The 19,243-nt window shown below is 42.6% G+C and overlaps 1 protein-coding gene across 3 annotated transcripts in view; it reads right to left on the bottom strand.

Moving 5' to 3' along the window:
* thoc2 (THO complex 2) overlaps nucleotides 1–19,243 on the bottom strand; it is a 31,421-nt gene that overhangs the window by 6,442 nt on the left and 5,736 nt on the right. For 2 of the 3 annotated variants that reach the window (XM_049591113.1, XM_049591111.1), the window contains exons 4-32: nucleotides 18,599–18,650; nucleotides 18,423–18,493; nucleotides 18,077–18,198; nucleotides 17,850–17,983; nucleotides 17,176–17,336; nucleotides 16,868–16,960; nucleotides 16,467–16,622; nucleotides 15,442–15,614; nucleotides 15,027–15,222; nucleotides 14,901–14,939; nucleotides 14,645–14,775; nucleotides 12,210–12,311; nucleotides 11,248–11,332; nucleotides 10,368–10,461; nucleotides 10,189–10,269; nucleotides 9,978–10,074; nucleotides 9,616–9,733; nucleotides 9,309–9,488; nucleotides 9,057–9,221; nucleotides 6,758–7,033; nucleotides 6,367–6,508; nucleotides 5,731–5,888; nucleotides 5,094–5,222; nucleotides 4,852–4,983; nucleotides 4,542–4,726; nucleotides 3,693–3,868; nucleotides 1,886–1,988; nucleotides 1,281–1,666; nucleotides 958–1,016 (exon numbers count right to left, since the gene is read on the bottom strand). In XM_049591113.1, coding sequence (XP_049447070.1) covers nucleotides 958–1,016; nucleotides 1,281–1,666; nucleotides 1,886–1,988; nucleotides 3,693–3,868; nucleotides 4,542–4,726; nucleotides 4,852–4,983; nucleotides 5,094–5,222; nucleotides 5,731–5,888; nucleotides 6,367–6,508; nucleotides 6,758–7,033; nucleotides 9,057–9,221; nucleotides 9,309–9,488; nucleotides 9,616–9,733; nucleotides 9,978–10,074; nucleotides 10,189–10,269; nucleotides 10,368–10,461; nucleotides 11,248–11,332; nucleotides 12,210–12,311; nucleotides 14,645–14,775; nucleotides 14,901–14,939; nucleotides 15,027–15,222; nucleotides 15,442–15,614; nucleotides 16,467–16,622; nucleotides 16,868–16,960; nucleotides 17,176–17,336; nucleotides 17,850–17,983; nucleotides 18,077–18,198; nucleotides 18,423–18,493; nucleotides 18,599–18,650 — 3,996 coding nt within the window. Of the gene's footprint in view, nucleotides 1–88; nucleotides 1,017–1,280; nucleotides 1,667–1,885; nucleotides 1,989–3,692; nucleotides 3,869–4,541; nucleotides 4,727–4,851; nucleotides 4,984–5,093; nucleotides 5,223–5,730; nucleotides 5,889–6,366; nucleotides 6,509–6,757; nucleotides 7,034–9,056; nucleotides 9,222–9,308; nucleotides 9,489–9,615; nucleotides 9,734–9,977; nucleotides 10,075–10,188; nucleotides 10,270–10,367; nucleotides 10,462–11,247; nucleotides 11,333–12,209; nucleotides 12,312–14,644; nucleotides 14,776–14,900; nucleotides 14,940–15,026; nucleotides 15,223–15,441; nucleotides 15,615–16,466; nucleotides 16,623–16,867; nucleotides 16,961–17,175; nucleotides 17,337–17,849; nucleotides 17,984–18,076; nucleotides 18,199–18,422; nucleotides 18,494–18,598; nucleotides 18,651–19,243 lie in introns of all 3 variants that reach the window. The other variant, XR_007450518.1, reaches the window with a different exon arrangement.

The following is a 19,243-nucleotide window of genomic DNA, read 5'->3' on the forward strand; positions in this document are numbered from 1 at the left end:
CTTGCAGTGGTTTGGGCAATGCTCCAGACAATTCAGGCTTCGCCCACTCTTTCCCTCACTCTCTCTCTCTTTGTAGGGGCAGGCTTACTTTCCTCTGCATTTTTGGCTGATTCAAAACTGCGACATTCATTTTCTCCGTTGATCTCAGTTGCTGGTGGCTTGCCAGGAGGTAGTACGACTGTTGATGCCGATGGCTGGTAGTTGTGGGGATAGCGTTGTAGGGGCCGGCAGGGCTGACTGGACACGCATCGTGTGATGTGAAGGCTGCATGCAGGCCGTTTTAACAAACGGAGATAGGAGGGGGACCGGTGACTCAGCCGCCGCAGCAGGGAGGCTCTCCCACAGCAGGGTGGCTTGCTGGACGCCATCCGACTCAGCACAGGATCCGGGCACGTTGAGGGGAAAGTAAAATACTTTACATCACTTTAACCAGGGTATCTTCTCAGCTCGCAAAAACGGGGGAAAAAATCTTGGACACCATTTCAAGTAGTAAAACACTGCTCTTGGTGTTAAAAAAATATTTGCCATTGGAGAAGGCGAAAGCTCTTGATTTGGCAAGCCATGTTACTTCAGGTGGCTGCGATTCTCAAAAAGCAAGAAAAAAATCCACAAGGAATATAGAAATGCTTAAAAAACTTCTTTCTTCCCAAGGCACACTGACTGCTTTCATTAATATGAAAATAGATAAATATTTCAATATGAAAATACTCAATATACATAATATTCTCTTGGCTAAGTCTTTGGGGGGGGGGTTTCTCCCAATTCTGCAAAATATTATGCTGATGTCCATGGAATGCTTTCCAACTCCCATGGATTTGGTTGGGGTTTCCAGATGCCATGCCTGCATGAACGACAACTCTCCTTGGTGATCTTCGGGGCTGCTGGAATGTGCAACGGCAGGGAACGCTCCGGCAGATAGAGAAGAAACTGGCACAGCCTTCCTCAAGCCATACTAACCTTAACAGACGAGGAGTGGGACGGAGAAGAGTGACTGTCGAGCTTTCGTCTTTTGTGATCTGTGAAGACGAGAAGAGTGAGATCTGTGTTTAACTGTGTAGCACGGGGAGAACATTCCTACTCTTATTTCATCTAATTTGATTAAATTAAATATGTTGAAATAACAGAGCATCAGGCTTCTCTTTAGATTTTTAAAAACATCCATGTGATTTGATATTCTAAAACAAGAAAAGACACTTTTATAGACATTGTGTGTGGACCAGCAGTGCATTCAAATCAATCAAATTTAATGAGCAGTCGAGACATCTAGACAGGCTCCTTACCCCTCTCAGATTCGGCTGACTCTGATCTGGGAACTGGTGACTTGAGGGACCCGGCCACAGCGCTCCTGTCTCCTTTCTCCTTGCTTTTGGACTCCTTAATGGCATCGCGCTCCCTGGATGGCTCCATGGGCTCCCCGTTGCCGGCTTTGGCCTTGTCGTCTTTGCTGCTCTTCTCCTCGGCCTTCACTTTCTCCCTGTCTGCCTTGGGGGTCTTCTCCTTACCCTCACGTGCCGCCCGCTCCTCCTTCCCCGCTCTCTCGTCTCTCTGCTTCTCCCGACGGTTCTCTGCCTTTGTCTCGGGAGTACTGCCTGGTGTCTTTTCCTTTTTCTCTTTTTTCTCCTTCCCGCTCTTCTCTTTGTCGTCCCGCTCTTTGACAGCTTTGGTGCTGCAAAGGGATGCATTATTCATTATTAAAATTCTTTATTCAAAAACGTTTCAGACGAGATTCTGCTGATCCTAACACAGTATTATATATAGACTTGTAGGCAAAACCAACTAGAGGTGTAGCTGGACATGATATCACTGCTCACCATCAGTTTTGATCCTTTGTTTATTTCTAATCTTTGAGGTAAACTTGTGTCAGAGCAGCTCTTGGAACACTCACCTGTTGAGAGCACCATTCCCGTTGCTGGTGGTCACTTTGGCCGCTGCACTGTTGGCTTTGTTCACTGGCTTTGTGGTCCCCTGAGATTTATCCTTGCCCCGATCTGTATAAAAACAAACAAAGAACTGTATGAGCACAGGATTTAAAAATATTATTCACACGCATATTAGTTTAATGGCATTAAACCTATTATTTCAGGGGGAAAACAATGTTGCAAATGGACAGCAAATTAACCTTACAAGTCCAGTGTGTAGGATTTAGTGGCCTCTAGTGATGAGGGTGCTAGTCTCGCCACCAGCCAATCAGAGATCTCTGCCTTCTGATAGTCTGGGGACACTCCTTTCTAAAGTGGGTTTAACACACCGGCAAAAACGGCCGGCAACAAAGCAACGCCTCTTGCATTTTTGAAAAGGACACGCCTTCTCGGGAATGTGTGCTCCTCCTTTTCTCGTCCGCAAGGAAACAAACACACAGAGAGCTTGAAAATGGATGCCGAGAGATTTAACTCCGTTTCATCAAACGTGTGCTCATCCGTGAAAAAAAATATTTTATTCCAGCGGATGTCTTAGTTACAACATGATTGAGCTAACTGGAGTAGTGTCATGTCGTATCCGACAACGGGAGGCTTTTAACAGATGACGTCCTGATGTTAGCTTTGCTGCTAACCTGGTGTTAGCTGTCCCTGTCAGCTGCAGCCACTGATGCTTTCTAGACATCGTGATTTCCCAAAACTGAATAAATACCACACATAGCAACACAAAACTGCTTTGCTAGCTCAATCATGTTGTAACTAAGATATCCGCTGGATAAAATTTTTTTTTTCACGGACCGTTTAATGAGTTATTACCTATTACAGACACTGCTAACGGCTAAGAAATAGCTAAAAGCTAAAAGCTCTGCTGGTTTTCTACCCGGAAGTATTTGTAAACAACAAGGCGATTCCCTCTAACATTATAGTCTGGCCAGATGGATGAGTCATGACCTTGTAAAAGATTATGTTTGTTTCTTTTAGTTGGCGAGAATGTGTCGCCGCAAACGCAACAAACATCCACTAACTTTGACGGAGTTTTCTGCGAGCGCGGCTGAGCCATTTTGTACCGCTACACGTGTTTCTAGTGGGACTATGTTTACAAGCACAAGAGTTCAGCGAGCCACTGAAGGACCGCCCTGCAGATTTACTATTGGTTCTGCAACGTAGGGAGTTTTTTTAAACTCTGAAATTGTATCCGCCCATCTAAACACAAAATCAGGGAGAAAGTCATCAGTCTTTAGTTAAGCAAAGCGTCTAAAGACTGACTTGTGAGTCTGTGAGGGTGCAGACTGCAACAAAAACGTTCCTGTGTGCCAAGTGTGTAGGAGAATATAAGCCAACGAAAAACGTGAATGGCTCCATCAAGAATCAGGTTTGATTTGTCCATTCTGGACTACTGTACAACAACATGGCGGACTCCATGGAAGAGGACCCGCTCTGTATGTAGATATAAATGGCTCATTTAAAAGGTAATGAAAACACTACAATTCTTATTTTAACGTGAATATAAACTAATGAAAATGAATATTATATTCCATTACTGCTAATAAATCCCATTAGTTCTACACTGGACCTTTGAGCATTTTAATATTTATCAGACTTTATGAAACAACAATGTGAAACAGAATGACTCAGCAGTGGAGTGGTACTGCAGATGAAAACATGATCTCAGCTAAATGCAGCACAGCACCATGCTCAATCTGGTTCCTTACTTGTGAACTAAATAAAATGGTCACGTACTGCATTCAAAACCTGGTGTCGTTTCTAATCACTCACCACCATCCTCTGACGTCCCCTCCTCTGTCTTGCTTGTGCTGGTGGCGGGCTTGCCTGTGCTGCCGGGGCCGTTCTGTTGATTGGCGGGGGTGGCGCTGCGTGCTGGCTGCTCCTTGTGGTGAAACTCATTCTCAGGGACCATGTGCACCTTCTGGCTTTTCAACCGACCTGAATAACTGTAAGACGCATAAAGGGTTTGCACAGGCAGAAACAAAACACTGCAAAGAATATAACTTTCAAACAGAGACAGGAAAACTCAGGTAACTGAGCTCAGCACAGCATTTTTCTGCTATTAACCCTCCATACAAGGCTATAAATAAACACACCCGTGACACTCATAGGTACTGATCAGTATCTACCTAAGTACATACTTCCACCAAAAAAAAGGATCTGTCCCTGAATGTTTTCGGAAATCAGATGCAAGACAGGAGCAACTGGACTAGAAATATACTGTAGCTTTAAAGACTCAATCCTACATGAGGAATCTGAGGGTCTGCCAATATACAGTCGCTGGAATAGATTATCTTTTCAACAGGCACTTGATAAACACTCAAGGCTGAATTACAGACACTGTAGAAAAACAAGCTGCCTCCCATATAACGTCCTGGCCATTGTCTAACAATGCCTTTTCATAACAAAGCTCAAACATCTGCATTACAGTCCCCTCTGCCTCTCCTCGGTGTCTGAACAACTATGATAACACATCTATATATCCAACCAATTTGATAACGCACAACTATTTTTTTAGGACCCCGTCTTTCCACGTTTCCAATCTATTACCACTCTTCACACACTACATGTTAACTGTATGCTCCGCAGAGAGCTGAACAGCACACAATGCTGTGTTACCCCATTGCTAAGGCATAGAGGTCAGGCCTCTTGTCCTTCTCTTCGAGGCAGATCTTGTGGACACGGCACTCCAGTGCTTGGCCCAGGTTCAGGACCTTGGGGTAGCAGGGAAGGATCTTGGTGAGCACGATGAGAATATTGCGGATGTGGGTGTAATCTCCCGTCTCCAGGCAGTGAACTGAAGCCTGGATGGAGCACAGACAGAGGACACCATCGCAGATAAATACGCACTTCGAACAGAGCTCCAGCTGCCATTACAGAAGAAACAGAATTTTCAATAAGAATATGATGATAAGAAAGGGCAGCTCACTTTAGTCAGCATGTAGTGCCATTTGTGCACCACATGCCTGAAGTTCTCATAATCCAGCTGATCTGCTTTGTTCCCGCCATCGAAGCCTGTGGCTCTGAAGATGGTCAAGAAGCCGGGGTAATTGACGCACTCCTATGACCACACGGTAAGAACAGACAGTTCAGTTCCCAGATCATCTGACATCAGAAAACGGCACAAGTAAATCAAAGTGACAGGTGTGGAGGACAGGTGTAAATGGACACCTTCTCATAGACTGCACGGTCGCTGTGCCAGCGGGTCACCGTCTCCAGCATGCAGCAGAGGAAGCGTCCGTAGCGGTGTGACTCATTCTCCGTACAGCTGGCCACAGTATAAATGATGGCAGAGAACACCTGCAGAGTGACACGATGTTGTGCATTGGCTTACATAACAATGTATAAGGTTTAAAAAATGAACTGCATGTTTAAAGAGCTGCAAAGTCTGCATACATTTACATACATCAGCACTTTGATGCTCAGTATTTCACAGCTGCACTTATTTGTGTTATGTCTCTGTGAGTTTTACAGAAATCGTCTCATAGACCAGAAGTTATTAAACGTCCCTTTCAGGCTTTAATTTAATGGTGCACTTGAGTGGTGGTTGAACCACTCAGTGGAGTTTCCACACTTACATTTATCCTTTAGTGTTATTTTAATGGATATTTCTACGTCATCTTTTCCGCTGACTGCGCCAAATGAGAGCCTTAATCATCCCCTTCCATTAATCACATAATTAATGTTTATTCCTTTCTTATAAATCACTTTCTAGATTTAAGAAGACTGCTGTAAAAATCTAGTTTAATTATTAATCAGCACTGCAAGTGAATGAAAGTCGGAGCTTGTATGTATAGAGGTGTCTTACCCTGTCATAGCACAGCAGGGTGCAGAAGTTGGGTGTCTTCTGCTGGTGGACGAGCTCGACAAAGCGGGCGCAGTACACAGCGTCGATAGAGGAGAAGATGCAGCGAGGAAACAGACAGAGCTGCAGGAACTTCGTTATGGTCTCGTTCTTTGTGGATTCTGTCAGTGAGCATTTCAAGTTGTATTAGTAACAGAGACAGATAAGTGATTAACATTTAGACATTAATTTACCTCAAATATTAATGCTGCGATCACGGCAATGACTTAATCAGCTGTGTCTTTATGTTCACATTTATGCGTAACAGTCGTATTGTGTCTGGACCGTCTCAATGGAGTTCAAACTGTATTTTTATTTGATTGTAAAATGCAGGAACACTGTGTACCAAACATATATTTTTGTTTTCTTTCATATATGAACCATCTGTTATATACTTTACGGTCTTTAAGGAGGAACCAAACTTGAGCTCTGTAATTATGTGGCTGATGCATGTGTATGGTTTGGTCTATAAATGCAATTTTCACAGATCAATCATACTCAAATGGATGCACAGAGAAGTCACACACATTGCTGAAGACTGTACAAACATAGAGTAAGATGCATCAAAATTGTCACTGGCATGACACTTAGCATACTTACTGGCCAACAACCAGTTGTCTTTCTCCAGTTTGAGGCGGTGCAGAACCCTTTGGACGTGCTCCAGCTGCTTCTTTTCCTCCTCCTGCAGTTTTTCCTGCAGGGCAGTGCAGCGTTCCTTCTCCTTCTTCTTCTTATTCATGGGCTACATTTGAGAATATTCACACTATGAATACACACAACACTGACAGTGACCTATAATAATTATACTTTTTCACATCTCTTATACAACTGCTGAGTCTTGAGCTGCTTTGTGTGATTTTAAAGTACAAAGATTGTACTGCTGCAGTTATTGTAAGCCACACTACACAAAGTTTAGTTCAGTGTAAAATGTAAAAACAGTTGTTAGTGATGTGATGTGCTGTTTAGCAACAGCTGTGGATCAGCTACTCACTATCTCCGGGTTCTCCTCGATGGCCTTGATCTGGACCTTGAGCTTGTTGACCTCACGGTCGTAAGCAGAGTGTGGAACAGCCAGGTCGTACATGGTGAGAGACCAGAAAGTGGCATAGAACTGAGGGCGGAGGTCGTCCCAGACCCTGGCTGGATGTAGGGACACCACAGCTTCGTGCACCGGTGTCATCACCTGTTCACAGGCTGCCACATACTTGTGCACCTTCTGCTGCTGCCGGTTGCCTTTTTCTGCTTTCTTCAGCTCATCGTACTTAGACTGTGTGCAGAGAGCATAAATCAGGAGTTACATTTTCTCCAAATCAAAATAATTTTTGGTTTTCATTTGGAATACTTTATTAAAAAAATAAATGTATACAAACGGCACAATAAGTCAGGTCAACGGCTACAGTTAAGTACGAATCGAGAAACATCATTTTCAATACATTTCACACATACATAAACCCTGCTGTAAAGGTATCCATCACCTGATTTTTAACCTGTCCACTTCCAAAAAATTAAGTCTAATTTTTTTTCCCCTAAAGGGATCTAAACTAAAGGGATAAGTCTTATAGAGACAGCTCACCCTAAAGATACACAAATACAACACATTTTTTCCTCGTACTTGTAGTGCTATTTATCAGTCTTTACTGTTTTGGTGTGAGTTGCAGAGTGTTGGAGATATCTGCCGTAGAGATGTCTGCCTTCTTGGCTTGTGGTGCTCAAAGTACCAAAACAAAAACAAAAACAAAACAACATTTGGAAAACTCAGCAGCAATGTCTCTTTTCAGAAATCCTGCCCTGGTTACTCAACATAATCCACATATCTTGTTGAGAGCAGTTTCATGTAGGAACTATTTTCTTTCTACTGAGCTACACCCGCCAACCGTATCACCACACAGAAGGAAGCGTACATCTACTCATGGATGAGAGGCTCATGCTCATGACAATACAAGATGTTAATATTGATGGCGTCCTCCACAGCTAAGTTGTAATGTCAGCCATCTCTGTGGTGCTAGAGGACCTAGCTGGCCACCACACTTCCTTCTGTGTGGTGATGTGGTTGGTGAGTGTAGTTCAGTAGGAAGAAAATAGTTCCTACATGACACTGCTCACAGCAAGCTCTGTGGATTATCTTGAGTAACCAGGTCATGATTTCTGTGAAGAGACATTGCTATGAAGTGTTTCAAAATCATTTTTGGTGCTTTGAGCACCACAAGCTGAGTGCCATCTAGTGTCATCACTACATTTGAGAGGAGGCAGACATCTCTTGCTAATATCTCCAGCACTCGGCAACTCACACCAAAACAATCTTGACTGATACAAAACGTTACAGGCAAGAGGAAAAATATGTCTTTTTGATTTGGGGTTGAACTGTCCTTTTAAGGCAGCTGAAAGACTGTCTGTTGAGTAAAAACTGCTGCACCTTGCTCCATTTTAGTTAAAAGCAAAGTAAAAAAACATGAGAAAGAAAAAGAGAGAAAATGTGAATTTGTCTAATCGTAGCTATTACACAATTCTACAATCAAAATCCAACTTAGACTGAATTGTGTGGCAAAAATGTACCTGATCATTACCCCCTTTTACACAGAGATCATGCTACAGGGCTGCGACAAAGTCCCTTATTTATGCCTCCTTTGCATTTTTACACACAACTAAACAACAGCTCATGCCACTCCAGTAGTGATTTTAGACAGCAAGCCTGCAGAAGCTAAGCAGGCCTGATGTTTAACACAAAAGAGTCGGCCTCTGGTGTTACAGATGACATAGGCATCAGCAGCTCTTTATAAACAATAAGAATGGCCAAACATGACAATAACAATCATCCACTGTCTCTGTTATGGGGTGGTTGATCTCGTCCTCTGCTCTGAAGTTATGGAGCTCGCAGACCACATTGTTTACCCAATTTGCAGAAATTTTCAGCCGCCATTCTTCCTCTGTGAGTTAGCTGCTAACTGCTACCAGCTACTTCTGAAATCTTCTGCAATGAGCTGCACTTAAAACACTTAATCGAAATGTCACACCTGTGCTGCCTGTGATACCATCCTGCCAGTTGTCCGTTTTACAAAACCCTTGTTTCGGTGCTGTTACCACCTTTGATGCAAACTTGAACGCAAGACAACTCTGTCCCTCCATTTAGCAATTGTACCTTTTATACAGAACCACAATAACAGTGTGAAATTCCCACCGCTAAGAGGCAGTGTAAAAGAGACTACAGGCCTGATTACTAAGGCTAGAACTTCCCTCAATAAGAGAAATTCAACATGATGCACACTGAGGCTCTGACACAGTGGTCCACTCACCAAAATTTGATGGGCGTACATTGGCCGAGACAGGAAGAAGGCAGCATCATGTGGAGTGTGGAACTGGTTACAAAGGATGTCAATGGAGGGAACCCGCTTGATGTAGTCCTCAGTGCTGAGGTTGGAGGCCAGAAAGCCACCAAACTGCACCAACGTGTCATGACACTGCAGGAATACAAATAGTTATATCAGACAAGAAAGAAAATGAACAAAGAGCTTATTTGGATGAATTTATTGAGAGAGGATGCATACCTGGTCATAGAGGTGGCCAACAAGTTTGAGGTGTTTCTCTCCACCCTCTAAGAAAACCACACCATTCCTCTGCTGGGCCATGAGTAAACACAGAGGCAAGGCCAATTCGTGGTCCAACAGCGCATCCTTCAGCCGCTGCGACGACTTCTTAGTGTTCCTGATCTGGCCGAAGTAGCCGCCCTGTTGACAGAGTCACATCCATGAAGACAATGACCTGATCTCAGGTGCAGCAGTGGTTGGGGTACGCATAGAAATCTTGCTCAAGAGACTGCGTCAGAGAGTGATAACGATACTTGAGTCTACATACCTCAGCTTTGAGTTGCTCCCCTCCGGTCATGGCTTCTAGCTGCTCTGAAGTCATCTCATCTGTGATCTCAATGCCAGCCATTTTCTGCACCACCTCTTTCAGGATCAACAGGTCAAAACTGCAGAGGAAGGAGGGATGAATGAAGCAAAGCACATTTCCGGACACATTCAAAGATGCAATAGAAGTGAAGTGTTTAAAATATAATGCAGAATGGACAAGTTCAACATCTCCTTTGAATGATATTAAAATAAATGAGCCACTGCTTGTTACTGTAGCTTGTAATGTGATTTGCAGTGATATTAAGGTACAGCTGGTGCTTGGACTCAACATACCCAGCACATTTGTCGTGTGGAGCTACTTACCTCTTCCCTGCTTTCAGCTGATTGGTGACATACTGAAGAAGGCCAGCCAGCTCAATTGGGTATTTTCTGAACACGGCTCCACACAGACTTGCCAGGCCTTGGTTGACAAGGTGAACAAGGTTAGATACTCATTAAAAGATCAAACAGTTTCTCTCCTTTTGCATGCAAATTAATGTTGCTACCGCGGCACAGTAATTGTGAAGCCACATACTCTGAAGCCACGAGGAGATGGTGGTGTCGTCATGCTTCATCTTCTCCTTCTCGGGGTTGGCCAGAGCCTCGATGATGCAATCTGAAGACAGAGTTAAGTAGAACAACATAGACAACAAAAAGACGCCCTTTACACATACACCCCAACAACACGCAAACACACATGTATCAAAGGGATACAGGCCAAGACATCATAGTTGAGGGATGTGAGGTATTTCAAGGAATCCACCACTGGAACGATGAGATTGTCGTACCACTGGATCTGAGACAGCATCTGATGTAGAACAGGACAGGACAGGACAGGAGAGAGGAAATAACATCACCAGCTGTGGAGGATATACATTACACGTGAGCTGATGCTACCACAGTATCCTTACAGTATATATGTGCTTCAATATCCACAGATCAGGGGACTGACTCAACTACAAAAGGTGAGCTGTGTTTGAAATTACTGATGAGGTAGGTTGCGGTGGTATATATAAAGATGCTGACAACTCCACATGGTACATCCTCCCCTTACTGCATGTGCAACGATCAACAATGTTCATTGTTTTATCTTCTATATCGAAACTGCATTGTTCAATGCTACTACAAACACGAAGAGAAGTGACATGGACACTTATTAAAAAAGTATTTCACTGCTGGAAAGACGGTCCATTAAACTGGGCTGTCTATGCAGTAGAATGACAAAAGTAGATTCCTATAGTAGGAAACAAACATGGTGGCCAACTGGTAATAAATGACCCTTAATTACAGTTAAACAATAAGCTAAAACACGTTTTTGAAAACAGTTTAGGTGAGAAATAGAAACAGGATCTTGTTTCATATTTGATCAGCACATCATGAATGCATGATGCAAGCAGAGCACTAGGAGTGAGCAGTCCCCAGATCAGACACAGCTGTAAGGGCATGGGAGAGCCAGAGGAGTGTAATTGTAAACGAGGTGAGCAAGGTGCTATCTGCTGTAAAATGCTGTTTATTTTTTGTCTTTGCAGTTTGCTGACATCATTCCAAAACGGCACTTAAGTAGAATAAAATAATCGCCGCAAAATACACTTACATAATCAAAGAGGATGGTGGGATTGCTATGGCTCAGCTTGCCAATCTGCCTTCCAGATTGTTTCACATTCTCTTTGGTCAACCGCCTGGGGAGGAAAAGAAGCACAAGGCGGGGAAACAGCAGATTAGAAACAAAAGACGATGCAAAGAGCGCTGCGAGCAAAGACTGTCATATCTGTAAGCTTCACAGCAATTGGAAAATGCTCTCATGGTTGTCAGCTTCAGATAAAAGTAGTGTCAGTGATTTCTTCAATACCAGAACAGTGTTAGAATAATAACTTGACCAGCATAAAAACTCAGGATTTAAAGTCCCATGTTTAATTCTTGTGCTGTCTGTGTTAAACTGTCCTTTAACAGTCCAACAGTCATTTTCACAAATTTGTTCCTGAAATTACTGCGAGCAGAACAAACCAGCAGAGGAAGTGGGTGTTTTTGTGTGGAAGAGGCAGCAGGGTGAGAAAAAAAGATGGCCTTGATGTCCTGATGGTAGTGAGTTTCTGCTGAGAGTGAGCTGTGTTAAGAGCTGAATTTATTGTCCAAAATGCCGCCGTATCTGAAGCTCTCCGTCCTCTGAAGTGACTTAGCACAGAGGACGGTGAGGTTATGTGTGATGCAGGGAGAGCAAAAGACTGAAAGACCACAAAAAACATCCCAAAAATTTACTTGGCAACTGACAAACTGCATAGAGACTCGACTTGAATGAATGGGGAGAGCTTCCCATTCGTTCAAGGTTTACTTTATCAGCAACAGTCTGCTGAACAGAACAGGACTGAATTAGCTGGGGAAGTGAATAGCTGCACATTTTACATGAGCACATAGATAATAGGAAGCACGCAGCCTACCTACAAAGACACATGTACTAACCTGGTGTCTTTATTGGAGACATGGCTAAAGTCAACCAGAGCTTCAGAGAGACAGATGATTGTACATTAATGGTACACTGGGTTCTGCAAAATGACTTACTTCATAATGTATTTGGCCCTTTCCACAGTCTGAGCTTTGACTTTGACCAACAGTGGATGGCTGGAGTATGTCTCATTCTTCCACTGTCCATATAACCGGTACCTGAGGGAGCACAATTAAATTATGAAGCATTCGGAAATGGCACAACAGAACAACAACTTAGCAGATTTAAATGCACAAATGTTTTTATTTAATTTATTTTTTTATACTTCTTTTTTTTTTTTTTTTAACAAAACAATACACAACCAGAGATTAGACTTGCACAGATTAATCTGCACTGCTCGGAATCGGGCCGGTTTTCACGTGATCAGCCATGACCTGCGACCAGTCTAAAATATGACAATTTAAAACGGCGGTCAAATTTCTGCCGCGCTGCATGATTGACATCGTGTAACATCAGCAGCACACACACACGCACATGTGCAACTCATGGATTGGGCGATGTGAGAGGTGAAACATAAGCGGCTTTTCACCTTAATTGTTCGCACACACATCAAAAGACAGAAGAAGAAAGTTGTTAACTGTCCGTGTTCAACTGAACTGCAGAGCTCTCACTGCTGCACTGTGCCGCTTGAAACTGGTGAGGTGTGTGTCCGTGTGCTGAAGATGCGCCCGTCTGCACGCTTAATGGCAGGTGCGTCCTGAAGACCTGTGTGAATTTTCCACAGGAGATATTTTTACTTTTTTGTCTATTCAAGAAATTACCCACAAATGCTCTACACCAAGAATTATTATTTAATTTATCTATGTTTTTATTTATGCATGCCTTTTTTACTTACTTATTTTAATTCTGTACCTGAAGTTATATTTGAGCAAAAAGGAAAATGTTTCTTAACCTGTGTCACTGTTGTTGTTTGTTTGTTTGAGATGATTATTGAAAAGTTGGTTGTATCTTGGTTAAAATGTTCTAATAAAGCAAAGATAGAAAATATTGCAATATCTTGTGTGCTGTAAAGTGGTTTGAAAAAAAAAAAAAAAAAAGAACTCGGAATCGGCCGTCCAAATACTCTGCAAATTGGAAATCGGTATCGGCCCAAAAAAAAAAAAATTGTAATTGGTGCAGTCTACCAGAGATGTAATAATCCATATACATACGCAGTAACAATTTTAAGATAAACCATATAATTCAATTCAAAGCAGTCCATGAACAGAGAAGTAGCAACTGTCAATTGGTGTGCCGGAACCAATGAGTTATAATAACAACAATGGCAAGCGCCATAGACTGACAGACGCTGCTATCGACGCTGCTCTGCATCAACACGTCTTCTCAATACCCCCCGACATCGTAGTTTGTTGGCATGGCTACACATCGGTTTGGACTAAAAATGACGTTAGAGTCAGGCAAATGCACTGGTCTCTAGTGACTGGTTAGACACACTGAAGCCCCACTCCTACTGGAATCATTTAGAGTGGATGTAATGTCAGACTGAAGATGAAACCAGAGTGTAACAAGTCAAGAATTCTGTCTGATATCAGGCAAAAAAAAAAAAGGTTAATTTCTATATAATTTGCCTTCAGCCATTTAAATAAAAACAACTGCACCTCAATGATTGAGTTACTCTTGAAAATCAGATCAAGGTATTTGCTGTATGTCATATTTGAAGCAAGCAATGTGAGTATTGTTTATATTATGATGTAAATATTTTCAACATCTGTTAATACATGGAGGGGGTGCGATCCTGTATTGTGTAATGACATTAATAAATCCTTGAAGGAATGTTATAAAGGCTCTTAAGATGCATCAACAAATTCAGCATAAAGAGCAACTGGGGCTGTACCCGCATTGTGTCAGCTGAATCAGTAATAAATAAAAAAAGATAACTGCTTGACTTGAAGCAACTTCAGCTGACTGAGGGGTCTCCAGCCGATGATACGAGCCTCCGACTTTCAGGGGGCAGCCCTGAGAGCAACCCACTGTACAAGACACCGACACAGCAGGGCATAAATCACCTGCACTACATGTCCAGTTTCATTTCATTACAAATCCTTCCTTTGACAGTGTTGATACAGTTTGGTGTACAAGACAGCGAAATACTCTACAAAGTGCTTTTATGTTCCGTATCCAAGAAGCTGCAGTATTAGTTGTGACAAACTGACACGGATAACAAAAGTAAAACAAAACCTTTGAGAATGCCGAGTGTCAGTGCTCATCAGCAGTGTGCCAAAAATATTTAAATAAAGACTCTAAAAATAAAACTCTGGCGTTATTCCAGAGCAGAAAAGATGTTTTGATAAGTAACAGGGGGAAAAAACATTTTAAACAATCAAGCATGGTTTGATGAGCACCGTGCGATGATGTGTGCTAGTCTTTTTCTTGCCAGCTAGTAAACAGCATCCTGGAGCAGTGCCTGAGGGTTTACTATCCGACAACTCAATTAAACAGTGCCACATGTAGTGAGAGTGAGAGTGTGTGTGCGTGTGTGTGTGTATCTCACCTGTGCTGGTAGGGAAAGAGTTTGAAGAGACCCCACAGTTCCTCAGACATGCAAGCATTACACTCCATCAGGGAGAGAGAAGGGAGTAGCACCTGGTCTGCAATGCTCAGGAAACAACTCAAGAGTGTTTCCTACAAAGAACATACAATCAACATCCATTAGGTTGTCATAGTAACATACACTACAGAGATAAACTGGCAGATCCAGTAAAGCAAGACAACAACTTTACTCTTTTGAAAAAGTCTACAGCACCTACCATTTTGTCTTTGACCTCAGGTCTGCTCTCACTTTGGTACTGAGAAGAAAAGGACACCAAATATCAGTCAGCAACAAAAATAGGCTTTCGTGCCCATGTAGTAATGTAGTGGTGATAGTTCTGTACCTCTTTCATGAAGCCCTTGCCTAGACGCACAATCTTGGCAAAGAGAATAGGGTCATGAGAGAGGTGAGGGCCCAGGTAGCAGATCATGCTGAACGTATCTCTTTGCAGGTCCTCGAAGCTCTCCACAGGCCGAGGCGCCCGCTTGTTCCTCAGTGGATGCATCACACATCCCCTTGCCCCTTTTGGGAGGCCGGCCCTGTGAGGAACAGACCAGTGTGTCAGAGCCTGCTTTTTATTTTCATTTTTTGGCTTCATTATTCTTTTTTCCTTCCTTTTCCAACTTGTTGCATGAAATGTTGGCACTCAGGTGAGTTTAAAGGAGTCAGTTTAAGCTGTGTAATAAGAGGTACTTGTGGATGCTTTCTGGGCTGACTACTCATAGTGGGCAGTAAGTGAAACACAGAAAAATCAGCACCTTCTGTAAAGAGGCTCCACAGTCAGGTGCACCAGCTGGCAGAGTGCCAGCGCAATGGCCTTGTGAGAGGAGGCGTAGAAGGACGGCATCTGGTCCATAATACTCTGGGCGTGGTGCCAGTCTCCGATTCTGAGCAGCGCTTCCAGCAGACCAAGCTTCTGGTTATCAGGTGGCTGTGTGCAGAGGAAAGAGCAAGCGACTGTATCTTATTAAACATGCCAAAGTTCAGTGAGCAGAGCAGTGCTGTCACACTCCAGAGTGATGCATTTTAAAACCATTCCTATCTCTATATCAGTGCCATGTTTTGAGGGCTGAAAACATGATATATTATCTAAGGTAAATCGTGATGTAGCATCTGAGACGTCTGGGACAGATAAATGTAGATGGAGCAACTCAATCGTTTGATTTGAAGTTGGTTCCTGTAGGTCTGGCCTACTCCAACCACGCCTGGTGGTCACATCTGCGCTGTGGTCGAATAGTAAAAAAAAAACATGTCCTGTGTCTTTTCCTTTCTTTGACCGCAATGGACAATGTCATGAGGTGAAGTTAACATGTGGGAGAGAAAGAGGAGAGGGAGGTGGGGAGATATACTGGTAGAGAGGGACAGAGTGTTATTGGTTACAGTTATTGACACTTATTATGGTTCTGTGCATGGACAGCAGGACAGCACTGATAGCTCACTTTATTGTTCTGCACTGTGGGATGTGCCTGAGTCAGATATGTGACCAGAGATCTTTTTTTTTTTTTTAAACAAAAAAACTATTATTTAAAAGCTATTTTTACTACATTCATTTGCATTTGTTTGAAATCAGTCATTACCACAGGCTAAAAATGTCTGGCCCATCAAAACTTACTGGTTTTAAAATCTGGCCCAACGCAGACAACATGCAAACTCTTATATTCCAGTATTTCATAGTGAATGTGTTATAAAGCTGTTATGTTGTGGGGTATATATATGGCTTTTAACATTTATCCACATACACTGCATTTCTCCAGAACAGCCTTATATTTACAAATGCTGGTACCTTGTCATTCTTCTCCTCCTCCTTTTCCTTCTCCTTGTCTTTGTCTTCACTTTTCTCTGAGGGCAACACAACCATGACCAGCTTGCGTGCAATCTGCTTGGCCTCCGAGATATCTCGTTTGTGTTCCTCTACGATGGTGGCATCTACTGGCATAAGCTGGAATGACAGGGAGGCAACAAAGAGTTTTCAGTCCAAGGAAAAGGGATTCTACAGTGACCTCACATTTGATGAAGGTTAAATAACATTCATTTTGTATTTGGCCCAAAGGTCTGATAAATCATCCTGAGGACATCAGAGGTTCACATCTTCAAGCCCACATTCTGACTGACATATGCAAATTGTTGGTGGTCTCTTTTAACGAATGGGACGAGTGGCTGGACTCAAGCTTTTCTTTGCCTTACATGTACATAGAGATCTTCCAGCTCTATCAGGTTGTGATGAAGCAGAGCAGCAGCAATGTGGTAAAGTGACTTGGGGGTTTCCTCGTTCGGCTCCTGGAACAAAGACACAATAAAATAAACGATTACAACTGAAAGTCAAATTTAAGTGACAAATCAAATACGACTCACGCTTTGATTACAGTTACAGATTGTTTATGTTCTGCCATTTAAGACATGTGGCAACAGGCTTGGTAAAAAGCTCTTAAAAACAGACACTGAACACACTCTAGCTTTCAGTAACTTTGAAGACCCAGTCTTGTGATTCTCACCTGGTAGAATTTGAACTTAAAGCCCAGGATGTGGCAAAGGGTGAGTGGCTCACACATGTAAGACTTGATGAGAGACAGGAAGAACTCGTCTTGGTCAGATCGACTCTCATACACCTCCAGGATTATGTCCAAAACACGATTAGGGTCCAGGTTAAAACATCCTGCAGGCAGAAAAGAATTTGTAGGCAACTGGAAAAAATAAAACTGATGAGTCTAAGCAGTATTTTTGAAACACAAGGATATCACCCTCTAAGAAAGTGTCACAATGGGCTTGAAAAAATATAGACCAGAATATAGAATAAAAAGCTGGATAATAAAAACTATTATTATTCCAAAGCTATGCTACTAAGGCCCTGAGTAACACTAGTGGCAGTCCTTGGTGTCAAGAGACCGGCAGGATGTATATGAGTAAAAAAACATATGGGTACATGGTCATGCAAAAGCCCCACACAAACAGCAGAATATTCAATGTCAAGGTCAATGCTGAATCTAACAAGTGACCAATGAAGGTGGGGATCAGATCAGGTGTGAAGATGATACAAACCCTTCATATATTCTTGAATTCATCTAATCCATTATTGTCAATTGACAAAAAACACAGCAGGCACATTAAACAAGACTGTAGATGTAGGGTATGTAAGACTGGGTCGCCCTAAAAAACATTAGTGAGGTACCTATGAGGGACTTGATGCTCTCCAGGACGATGTGGCTAGTGATGTTGCCTGAGAGGTCTTGGCCAAGCTCGGTGATAAGTTTGGCATAGCCCTCATTCTCCTCCCTTAGCAAGTTAAACTTCTGTTGCTTGTAACTGAGAAGAAAAGACAAAATATTGAAAACATTTAAATGCCCCTTTTGTATGTATGTGTGTCTACATCTCTTCTGAACTGTGCATTCTACTTACAATAGTTTAGTCTTGATTTTCACAATCTTCTGGTTGAACTGATGGGCTTGTTTTATAAGTCCAAGAGACTCAAGGGTTTCTGGATCCAGTCTCTCCTTCAGGATGACCTCCGGAACAAAGAACTGAAATAAAATGTTTACTTGTTAATTTATTTGTTGTAGTAGCGTATTACAGACCCAGGCTTCACCGTCAGTGATGCATTTATGACACCAGCAGACAGTGGTATCAACTTCATTCAAAGTTTTAAAAGTCTCCTATACCGATTACACTACCGCACGTTCAGGACAATGAAAGTTTTTGAGTTTATAAGTGTGCTGCAACTGTTAATACAAAAATATATTCTTACCAAACATGCTCCCACCAGTTGCGTGTAATGGTCACGTTTGTTTTTTTCTTCCAAAGCTCCAGTCTCTAAATCTGTAAACATATCAGTAACAGTAAAAACGTGAAGGTTGCTCACCATTAAAATCTATATTTGAGTTACTTTTAATGCAGTTCTTTAGATACAAAAAACAATTTTACCTAGTATACTGAACACGTCTGCTAAAATTGATGGCATGTCATCTCGGAGTTCCTGAAAGAAAAACAAAAGTTAACTGAGATTGTACAGAATTTCTGAGCCCATGTGCCATGGGCAGACACCAAGCAGAATGAAGCAAGCTTTGTCTCTTCATACTCAGCATAGATGAGGGCTGTGATGGTGTGTGTATTTGTCAGAGCTGTCAAGGTGCAGAAGTTTGGGAAAAATGTTACCTCAGTGCCAAGCAGTAAGGCTGTGCAATTAATCGTCTGGTGATCGCGATTACGATTTTGAGGTCAAACGATTTCAAAATTAATGGAATCGAGTGTAAATGATTTTTGGTCACGGACGCCTGGAGATGTTATTTTGACTTCTACGGAAGCCGCGCATTCGCAATACCGCCCCTCCCCTCCTCTCTATTCACTCCATGAGCCAGTGAAGTAGGTGAACAACGAATAATGCAAGGGGCAGGTGATCGCGAAAGATTTCAAAAACAGCGTGTTGAAAATGGCAGAGGGAGAGCGAGAGAGGTTGGTCTGTGTGTGTGTGTGTGTGTGCGCGCGCGCGCATCGGGGCCGAACTCCGCCGTACGTGATACAGAGAGCAGAGAAGAATTGTAAACGTGCGACCATGTAGAGACAGAAATA

This window comes from Epinephelus fuscoguttatus, linkage group LG12 (genome assembly GCF_011397635.1).
Source record: "Epinephelus fuscoguttatus linkage group LG12, E.fuscoguttatus.final_Chr_v1".
Taxonomy (NCBI): domain Eukaryota; kingdom Metazoa; phylum Chordata; class Actinopteri; order Perciformes; family Serranidae; genus Epinephelus; species Epinephelus fuscoguttatus.